At 43.2% G+C, this 11,482-nt stretch overlaps 1 protein-coding gene across 4 annotated transcripts in view; it reads left to right on the forward strand.

Annotated features, from left to right (window-relative positions):
* Nucleotides 1-7,634, forward strand: part of LOC138967272 (uncharacterized) — a 67,061-nt gene extending 59,427 nt beyond the window's left edge. For all 4 annotated transcript variants that reach the window (XM_070339805.1, XM_070339820.1, XM_070339817.1 and 1 more), the window contains exons 40-41: nt 3,601-3,858; nt 4,821-7,634. In XM_070339805.1, the coding sequence (XP_070195906.1) occupies nt 3,601-3,858; nt 4,821-5,308 (746 nt within the window). In that variant the 3' untranslated portion in view covers nt 5,309-7,634. The remainder of the gene's footprint in view (nt 1-3,600; nt 3,859-4,820) is intronic.
* The last annotated feature ends 3,848 nt before the right edge of the window (nt 7,635-11,482 follow it).

Consider the following 11,482-nt stretch of genomic DNA (forward strand, 5'->3'; position numbering starts at 1 on the left):
CTCTCAGTGAGTTGCATGCCAGGCATGGCACCCTCTTGAGTAAGACAAGAGCGGTCATTCAGCCAATAAGGGCTCAGAGATGCCCATGGTCACTGGGGACCCCCTCACGCTATAAGTGTGGAATTTCAAAGTAAGAAGCAGGTTTTCCCCTTGGGTAAAGGCAATACAGCTGGCTGTCTTTCACTGGCTATTCTAGGACAAATGGTACCTATAACCATTAAGGGTAGGCTTATAGCCCCCACATGCGTTGAGACAGGCACAGGAAAGGTGCAGACAGTGACCGTACTGCTGAGCGCACTTGCGCTTACTTCCTGTCACGCAGGAGGAACAGCTAAGTCAGCCTGAATTTACACTGGTATCTGTGCCTACCATCCTCATTAGAGAGGTAAATTCAGAGAGGATATATATATTCATTCATGCGACTGGCACAATTGTTTGCCATGGAAAGTGGTGCCTCAGACCAGAATTCTACAGGATCTCTGGAAACTCTGTCAATCTCCCTTAAATGGAGGATCAGTCGCAGAGACGCACCTTGGTGATAAGTTCAAGGTATTAGAGGAATTGTTATCTCTGACCATTCCTCATCTTTTAGGTCGTTCACCTGATCCGCCTGCAGAACTTTACGTTGCTGGGGAGTTGGGTCGCTCAAGGCGCATAATGGCAAGTCATAACCATAACCCAACATTGATAAAGACAAGTGATCAGAGGAATAGTAACGACCATCGAGTAGAAACCAGCTCTACATTGACAGGTGGGACTTTCTTTCGATTGTCCCTTTCTGGAGCAAGTTGACACAGTGGCAACAATGCAACTTGCCACTCGCCCGACTCAGGATTTCTTGCTTCTCAGTCCGATGATCTATCCTTTTCTTCCCCCGATTTTACAGGGGGGATTCCGGACAAATGGGCTGAGTCGGGTGAGGTGACACTAGATTACCGATCGAAAGTCAACCCTCCAGCCTGTTATCTATTCTCCTATTAGTTAAATTGAGGTGATGTATTCGAAAGAAATATGTATTTTTTACAAGTAAAATGACTATTTCTAAGAATACTCACCTCAATTTAACCAGAGACCCTCCCACCTACCCCGCTATTGACTTAATAGCTTCGAATTGAAACTGGGGATTATGGGCATTGGCACATGCGCAGAGAGGTACTACCGACAAAGGGAGACTACTCCCCTAAATGGTATACCGACGGAAATCTAGAGTTAGCGACCTTGTTTACAGTCTAGTACTGGTAACATAGGACGCTTCTCAGTCTAGCACTCGTAAGTAAGGTAACTCCTATTAGTTAAATTGAGGTGAGTATTCTTAGAAATAGTCATTTTACTTGTAAAAAATACATTTTGCCTGGAACGCAGCAGAAGAAGTAAACTATACAAGTAGAATGGTACTGAGAACAAAAAGTTAATGGCTAATGTATGAGTTTGATGACCTATTGAACGTTTGTCAAAGGATTCACATCTCTGTCACGTTTCAATAGATCACAGAAGGTGATTATGAACGGTTAGTTACTGCCAACTAACTAACCACACCACGATCCACTCACGCAGTCATACAAATAGATAGAATCAATAAAAGTATAAGTTTCAGACACCTGTTCATATACTATCTCGCCACCTCCCTCGAGACTTCACTCCAAAAGATGTTTTTACGTTCAAAACGTTAAAAAAAAGGTCACTGACAAAAATGCCAGTTAAAGTTTAGAAAATGATAACACGCTGATCTCGTGTAAAGACAGGAAAGATAGCTGTCTGTAAAAGCGCTGGTTAAATGCAGTTGTCACAACCCACGTCGTCACCACTCAAATATAATCACAAATAGTAAAAGATGACTTGGTGGTAAAAGGGCGCAATGGCACGGTACACTTAGCTTTTAGTTACGGAGTGGGCGACCCGTAAATAGTCCTTCCCCACTACTGCTTCATTGATTGGAGTGCCGGCTGGCGTGGAACGAAGCAGGGAATCGTGGAGAAATCAGGCGCCTTACTCAGCTGCTGAAGACAACGGGTGGTCGTGTAGGTGACGTCACTGCCTGCCGGAAGACCCCTGCAGATGGTGACGGCCTCACCGGTTATCCCAGCAGCAGCAACAGCATACAGCACCGCGACACCAGGTTACAGCATACAGCTCCGCGACACCAGGTTACAGCATTCAGCTCCGCGACACTAGGTTATGTAGGTAGTAGATACCAAATAAAGATGTTCCGGTTACCGCTGAGTAGGAAATACCGCTGAATCCGATTAGTAGGAAATAATAGGTAGGCTGCAAAAAAAAGCATTGGTGCACTAAACATGCCACGCAACCCTTCACCCTCCACCTTCTAACATGTCACCTTTACATATTTCATAGAGCACGTGGCCTGCACAAACGAACTTTTAAAACAACAAATCAGCTATTTTTCTTCCTTCTCTCCATAACTGCAAAAACCATATACAGATTATTATTTTAGTGTCACAAAGAGCAAATTATGCGCTAACCTGGAAAGAACAACAGAGAGTATTTCATTCCACAAACATAGACTCGTCAACAGCGTTAAATAATGATTTATTACCTCAACAGCCTAATGTAAGTAGCTCTCCTTTAAGCGAATCCACTTCCTTTGTATGGCTATCGTCCGTCGACGAATTTCTTGCCACACTCCCTCTTGCGCTGAATTTACTTCATGCGTTGGAATTTCTCCCCCGCTCAGCCAAGAAACCTGACGCCTCGTCGTCAGCCAACATGTAAACAGCGAAAGGTGGTCCCTTCTTGAAGTTCCTAAAAGCCTTACTGTACAAGCAGAACGGCACGTTGATATAAAGTGATATATCTCACGTGTTGAAAACCATCAAACTCTTAGGAAGAAGACACCGACCCTCCTCTCTTGCTGCTGATGTTCAAGTGTATCGTTTCATGTCTCTCCCAAACCACCTTGAACACATCACGTGACTCCACGTGTCCCGTATCCAGTTCAGTCACAGTCGATTTTGCCCTGACAGCAGAAATCACCCACGTGGAACCCCTGCAAAACGAAATCCCCGTGCTGCGCTATGCTCTGTCAGCGGTTTCATACCGTCACCCCGACTCAAGCACAGGCGCTTTTTGTTGCAATTCGAGAAAGGCACCCCACAGAGTGTTCGTTTCTCAATCCATGTCACTAAATCGTGACAATCTCTCTTTACAAATAAACGCTTCTTATCAGACAGATTCACACAAGATTTGCAGTTTACAGTATATTTTAGTTTATTTGGCAATTTGTGTTTGTGTTAACACATGTAACTCTGTTCTGCATAACTTATAATGTGTACTGTTGCTTTGAATATGACTTTTTTTTCTCTCTTTTTAATCTTCTATGGCATCACATTGAAGCGTATTATAATACAGGACAATTGTATTTCATATTTTTGCATGAAAATAGCATGGAAGTGTACTCACATTAAAACCTTGACTGCCATAATAAGCATTTACATACTTATGTTAGCGCCGAGAATCAATTCACTCAGGTAAGGTTTCTTGATGATTTTTGAAAGCAAGTAAGTTTTGATGTTTTCATTAATACAGCTTAGTTGGGCCTTATACCTTGACTGCATGAGTCAACTGTGAAAGAAATATTTACAGGGAAACGCAAGAGTGACCAGCTGGACACAGAGACCTCGGACAGCAAGAGACCTGCACCGGATGAAGGCACTGGAAGGGAAGAATCCGAAGGTCAAAGGGGTGAACCGGGGTCACTAGGTCATGGGGGTCAAGGTCAAGCTGGTGCAGTTGGTATGGCGACAGGTCAACCTGATGGTAACCACAACAATCAGCCCAGGCAACCAGGGAGCATCACCAGGAAAGGATGGCCACCGTACCGACCAAAACCGGACCATCTTCGTAAGTGATGAATACACTACACTTTCTGTGAAGTGATGTTTTGGTGACAGGGGGTCTGGTAGCTCTGTTGGTCAGCAGGTCCTAGGTTCAAATCAAGCCCAAAACAGACACTGGTCAACTTTATGTGGTGACTAAGAGACGGTCTCCGTATCCCACCATGTGTCACCGCCATGGCTCATAAAAGACCTTGGTAATTCTACCAGGAGTATGGGTGGCTGATTGCATAGATCTAAACACCCGCATACTTGAGTAGCACATCTCTTGCTGTTGTTAGCTTTCCACTGGGACAAAAAAGCAACCCAATTGGAGTGATAATGTGTGAAATTAAATGCATGCTTGTTTTTGCTGGAATGTGGGCTGCATTTGGTGCATTAATTGGGCATGTTGCAGTAGTCGGACATGATTGTGAATGAGCAATCAAGAAACACTCTGTGAGATCTTTAAAAAAAGAAGTTCCTGAGCAGTAAAGCATACCCCCTTCTGTAGACAAAAATGCTAGCACAATGCAGTTTGACTGGACTTTATTTCGATGGGTTTTGTATGTGTTCCTTGTTTTCTATTGTGCATACTTGTATGCCTCTTATTCATGATGCCTTATTCATGTGTAAATGCAATTCCATTGCTTTAAAACCTTTCTGGGCAAATAAATGAATAAAACTTGGCATTTAAAACCTAGTTTGGGACAACTTGTGAAATAAATCTTATCGTAAAAGCAGTTTCTAGTACTGGGAATGAAAAGGAATTATAATTCATTTTTCATTGCTTCTTTTCTCTCTGCTTATTTAGGAAATGGTGGAGGAATATGCATTGGAAATATGAGCACAAGCAAGAGTGTGTAGTTATAATCAAAGAAACAAACACCAGTTGACAAATTTGTTGATCTAAATGTGGATATTTTTATGTGGAAATATACCTGGAGGTAATTTTTCATTACAAAATATTATCTTCGGTGTTTGTTGCAGAGCTACCTGTTTGGACCCAGCTGGCCAGCGAAACGGAATACGAAGAACTGGGTCGTGGTGGTGACCTCAAAATCCCCGCCACGCTCACACTCACAGAATCGTCCAACCGCATAGAGATTGGCCGATGGGGCGAACAGCTGGTGTTCGACTATCTCATGCAGCAGAAAGAAATGCACGGAGACATTTACGATGTGATTTGGACCAACGAGGTGGAAGAAACCGGAAAACCGTACGACTTTGAGGTCATCTGTACATCTGGCGACGAGGCCTACACTGTGTACATTGAGGTCAAGGCCACACGATCCAGTCAGAAAGAGGTGTTTGAGATCTCGGCCAATGAGGTCAAGTTCGCATCGGAGCAAGGAGACCATTTCCATATCTATCGCATCTTCAATGCGGGGACCACGGGGCAGGTACAGCTCGTCAGACTGACTAACGTGTCACACAAGCTGGACAATAAAGAAGTGCGTCTGCTCATGGTCATATAGACTGGTCATTCTCGGAATCTTTAGATTGCAGTCAATATTCAGATCTTTGGATTGCCACCATTCTTTGAATCTTTCTGGGTTTTTTTGTGTGTGTGATGGTTCAGAAGTCTGAATTTTAATCTGTACCGGTGTGTACTGTCAGATGTGTTCATATTTGATTTTGTTGTCACTTAGGTGTGTGGGTAAAATTTCATCATTTACAGTTGTGTGATTAATCCCAAATTAAGCAGCAGTTGCTTGAAAGCTTTTTGGTGCTCTTAAATGTATAACTGTTTGATAATCACATTGAGTGCATTGGATTTTTTATTTTCTCAATCAACAAAAACTTGGTTGCAGCAATTATTCTTTGTACATGTACACACACAATCATGTAATCTTTTGGGACCATTAGCCAAACACCACACATGCTATCATACCAAGTTTCTGGAGTGTGAAATGGTTATTTCATTCATACATAGTTTTTAGTTTTGTACAGTAGTGTGTGTCATCCACTTCTGAATGTCAGCGCTTGGTGTTATTCAAGTATTGTAGAGGTTGTTTATACATTTTTACTTTTGTATCTTGGATTTAAAAAAAATGTTTGTTCTATGTTCTTGGTAAGTTGAGCATCATAGTCATTACACTGTGATTGAAATGGTATGTGCTGCAAACATTGATTTTGCTCACTGTCTTGTGTTTGCAGTATTTTTCACCATCTCTTGATATTGTGTGTAGGTCAGGTGTGAATTTTGCAGATGTTGATATTGATGTGTACATTTTTGTGTCCTTGAAGATAGACATACCGTACTTTCCGGGTGACAAGGCGCTTCGTTATACAAGACGCACCCCCTTCTTTTTAAAAAAAATTGTAATCCAGTCACCCATTTGGACGCAGGGGGCCGATAGGGCGCACCAAAATGACCCAATTTTTGCCATGTGAGGTGGTTCCCCTGTCATATCTGAGAGAGGAAACACTTCCTGCACCGGGGTCAGTGACCGGTCAGTGACCGACTTTAACTGAGTGAAAATATGTGTGCTCTGTGTGTGGGGCCAGATCAAAGGCATTGTGATAGCTGGGTGGCCTTGTTTATAGACACGACCTTCTTCCCAGGGGTCAATGACTCAGTTTTTGCCATGAGAGGTGGTTCCCCTGTCATATCTGAGAGAGGAAACACTTCCTGCATCGGGGTCAGTGACCGGTCAGTGACCGAGTTTAACAGAGTGTGTGCGGCCAGATCAAAGGCAGGGCAGTACCTAGTAGCTGAAACATGCATTATCACAAGTTGTTTGACTGGTACTCAAGCGGTCTCTTTTATTTTTTTCGTATTTCATACACGGATTAGGCGCTTCGTTATACAAGACGCAGGGGTCGAACTCGAGGAAAAAAGTCGCGCCTTATGACCCGGAAAGTACGGTATGTATTACAAGTGTGTGTCATTGTATTTTTCAGTTGCAGGCTGAATTTGAAAGTGTGTACAAACTTTTGTTGTCCACAGATAATTTTTTCTTTATATTTTTGTCATCTTTTTGTCTGCTATTTGGCTGGATGGTTGGTTGTACAAAGAGTTTGAATATGTTTGCTGAAAGAAAAGAGGATTCTGTTTACATCATAGTGTCACTAAATATGATAAAACAGCATAGTCCAATGCACTGCACACATTTTGTTTTTATTCAGTTACAGAATGTGAAAGATATCCAGCAAATATGCAACTTCTGTAAAGAGTGAAACTATGATGATACATTTTTCTTGGATTCAAGGAGGAATGAGGAAGCTCGAGGATTATCATTTGGAGCCAAAATTGTACTTATGGGGAGAAAACAGACTTTGGAAAGGGAGCAACAAATGTGTTATCTGTATGTGTGTGTTTACTTGTGTATTTTAACTTACAATAAAGGAGTTCTAAGCATTTTTATTAGGTGCAATTTTACAAATCCTAGATGTAACACAAAGTGACTTCATTTGTAACACAAAGTGACTTCATTGATGCAACCATGTAGTGTGTTAAAGTTGTCATCAAAACAGGCAGCCATTGCAAAATAAATAAAACAATTAGTTTGAAGGGTATGATCTTCATCAACTATGGAAAATATTATGTAGAATTCTGATCATTTGCTTGCCTTGGGCAGGTGGATGTAAAGGTATTCTCTGTCAAGTTTGTCTGGCTTTGGTTTCTCACTTCAGTAAGTTTTGTTTTCCAAAGCTTTTGGTTTTAGGTGTTGAGGAAAAGATTAGGGTGGTTGCATGGCTGTATGAAAGTGCACAGGGAAGTCTGTGAAATTGTTTGGTTATTTCACAAACTCATTTGACCAAGCAATCATGAAAAAGAAATTTTTGTAATGCAGAAAATTGTCTTTGGTTTTGTTGTGCAGACACAAAGGAATGAGTGAGACCATAATGTGTATTTGCCTCCGTCACTCTCTCTCTCTCTCTCTCTCTCTCTCTCTCTCTCTCTCTCTCTCTCTCTCTCTCTCTCTCTCTCTCTTTCACACACACACACACACATGCACGCACTCAGACACATACACTCACACAAGCATGTGAATCATGACATTCCGTTTTTGAAGTTGACTGTAATCACTCTCACTCTCCAGAACATGATTTGGATGTGCATGGGCACACATTCACATACATGCACACGTACACACACTCACACAAATGCATACACGCACGCTCACACACACACACACACACACACAAATATCACATACACCACACACACAAGTGTGGGTGCACACAGACAGACCCACACACACACACTAAACCCCTCCTAACCCCACCCCCCTCTTCCTCTCAGCCCTTCCAGTCCAAAGCACACAAGAAGACGATATTTTCCCCCACCCCAGTAAAAAAGGATGGCTCGGTATCGACCCAAGTTACGTGCAGGAATTTCTAGACATACTCACTTTCGCGGCTTAGTGCAGACGTCGAGTAGACTGACCTAGGCTGTCAAACAAGAGCGTCCAGACATCTTTTTTCCCACAAGTGACACGGCCGCAAAAGTGTTAGTCTGTTGGGCCGTCTTCTCAGTCCAGTTAGTGAGTGTACTGTGGCCCAACCGCTCTTCGATTTTTGCTGTGCTGTGATTTGTGCTGCGTTGACTGGAGTATTGCTTGCGTTGCATTCTGGAAAGTGTGTGCATATATATGTACCAAAAGTGAAGGAGCTTGGAGTGTTTTGGCACTAGTTAATTTTGCACTGAAATACCCGGTGAGTGGATTCTGTCAGTCTCTGTCGGTGAATCTGTCATGTCAGAGACGGTGTTTGGCTGTCTGTGCTCGCCGAGGCTGCCTGTGGCCCGTGCGTGCATTTCTGTCCGTCTGGTTATCTGCCCTAGCCCTGTTGTCTGTGTTTTTGTAGGTGTGTCTACTGTGACCTCTTCCCAAAACAAATTTGTGTCAGAACGTGAATTTATGCCTGCTTTTTGTTTGTGCTCGCTTCTTTGTTACCCAATGCCGCGTGCCTGGTTGTAATTCAGTGTGTCTGTACTCAGTCCGTCTTTGGTGTGTTTTTGTGTGTTGGTTAGTCTGTCTGTCTGTACTTCCTCAGTTACCTCCGCTGCTGACTACACATCATCCTTGTTTACCCCCTCCCCTCCCCCCGAACTCCACTCCCTGCAATATCCATGCCGTATATTCGGCTATACCGAGAGCGCACCTCCGGATCAGTCCATCGCGGAAGTAAAGCGTTCCCGCCAACAGCACGGTTAGTGACCTCCATTTAAACCAAACTGTGTCTCTTTGAAACTACATACAGCCTTTATTTATGATTGTGTGGATGCATAAGGTATGTATCTGGTACATGTGTGGTTTTCAGCGAGAAATATACACGTAAACGAACATACGAACCGATTTGCTGTAGATCCGTCCATATTTTAACATGTTCGTCCACTTTCATCTCATCCTACACGACTCCTTATCGATAAATGGACTGCTAAGCCTAACTATTATTTTCATTGATGTGTCCCGCGCAGATATGTAAAATTTCAGCATTTAAAACGGCCTGGAATTTGCTAAAATTCGAAAAGAAATGAAGCAGTCAAAACTGTGATATCGCACCCCCGCAACGCCTGGATCGGAATAAAATTGCCTCCGTGTTGCAGACTATACACAGCAGCATCACGATCATTGATTGAGCTAAAGAGTCCGGGTGCGGAGGCGCACGCTCGATGTAGCTTTAAATATACGGGGTGATATCACCGCTCCTTCCTCCGTAGTAGGCTATCTGACGTCACCTTTCCATTCTCGTGACACCCTCACCCAGGCTCAAATGTTGTTTCTATGCCCACTGTACAATACTACCTTTTTATATGGGTTTTATTCTAATGTGTGTGTGTGTGCACGGTGTGTGTGTGTCAGTGTGTGTGTGTCACGTGTGACTATATATGCTGCTGTGTAGAGAACGGTTGTTTGTGGGCAATGTGACTCCTGCAGTACTGAGGCTGAAATGACTTGACTCGTGACTCATTTCTTTGGGGGCCAAAGGCATCAGTCACTGAGACCGAGTTAATACTGTAGTAAGAAAACTGATCAGATTTATCTTCAAGCGCCATATAACTTGAATAAGGCCGCTGGTGCTCAGTGCTACACGCCGGCATGCGCACACACGCCGGGATCATGCAGACACACGCACGTGTGTTTCACTACACTCAGTCTCACACACACACTGACACACACACACACACACACACACACACACACACCGTGCAACTCACACACCACACGCACTGACTGGCACCAGCGTACCTAATTCGGCACACACACACACACACACACAACTTGAACTGGCACACACACACACCGTCACGACTCGCACTACTGACACACTACACACACACGTAGAAACGAAGTTAGGACGTGCGGGGTATAAGAGCAGTGTTCACTGACAATCGTTCATAAATGACTGAGAGAGGGAGGGGCGATTTAAAGGTATATACTAACTTGACATGTGTAACTTTTAAATGAAAACTCAGAAACATGAATGACATGTGGCAATATGCCTGTGTAGAATACTTAAAAGTCTATTGCGTCAAGTTAGGGCCTCAAACTGGATTAGCCAATTCCGAACTTGACACATATCGTGATTCCAGACTTTCTTAGCTTGTGCCCGATGTTTTCAGTAAATTGTTTTGTTCAGTGACCACACAATATTTACTCAATTGTTCAATACGCGCGAAGGCGCTTGAACTAAAGATGATTTGCTGTTATTTCTAACAAGTGAAGACCTTTTGAACACGACCGTCCTACTTCAGTTGACGCGATGCCGGATACTTCACAAAGCTGACACATTTCTTGAGTGAAGAACGTTCTGGATAGTATCTCAGACTATGTAAATTACAATATAAACGTCTGGTGATTATTAGGTGTGTTTTTGTTTTGTTCAAGTTTTTGTTTTTATGTAAGACGGCGGCGCTTTCTGCGTACTGTGAGAATAGGTACATGTACAATGTAAGTCAGTGACTATCACTCGTAATACTGTCGTATCCCGGTACGGTTAAATCCATGGAGTTGTTGTTCATGGACGACTAAGGACTACCTCATTTAAGACGCTGTTTTTTTCTGATTTTCTGTTCATAACCTCTGTACATTTACCCCAATTCAGTATAAGACTCCCTCCTCCAGCGTCTTAAATGAGGAGGGAAGGGGAGTGGGGGTATTACATAAAAAAAAAGTCCAATGTACTGTTCACTAAACGTAACACTCTAGTAAATGATAAACACATATTAGGCAGCTGATAGCGGCCCGTCCGAGGTCATCTGTCACCCACCTCCATCAGTCCCAGAAGCACACCCCCCCCCCCCCCCACCCACATATTCCTCCCCCGACACAGACCAACACTGAGCCATAACTTCTTCAAAATGTTTAGAAAAGACAAAATCATAAAGAATCGCCTCTAATCAAGAGCTAACTGTAATGGCAAACTAAACCTAACATAGAACGTCTAGGAATGTTTGTACCTCACTGCGTGATACATTTTCATGTGCCTGTGCCTAACCACACGGAGGTAAATCCGGGGTCTTAGAGTTTGCAAGGTCAGTTTAAACGATAATTTGACCAGATGAGTGAAAACGTACGTCTTCCTATTAGCACTCCTGCATGTCACAGTGTCACCGGAACTTTCAGTCAGTCAATCAGACTCACTGAGTCGTCAGTGTGTGTGTGTGTATGTGTTTATGTACAAGTGACAAATAAATCAAG

This window comes from Littorina saxatilis, linkage group LG1, assembly GCF_037325665.1.
Source record: "Littorina saxatilis isolate snail1 linkage group LG1, US_GU_Lsax_2.0, whole genome shotgun sequence".
Classification (NCBI taxonomy): domain Eukaryota; kingdom Metazoa; phylum Mollusca; class Gastropoda; order Littorinimorpha; family Littorinidae; genus Littorina; species Littorina saxatilis.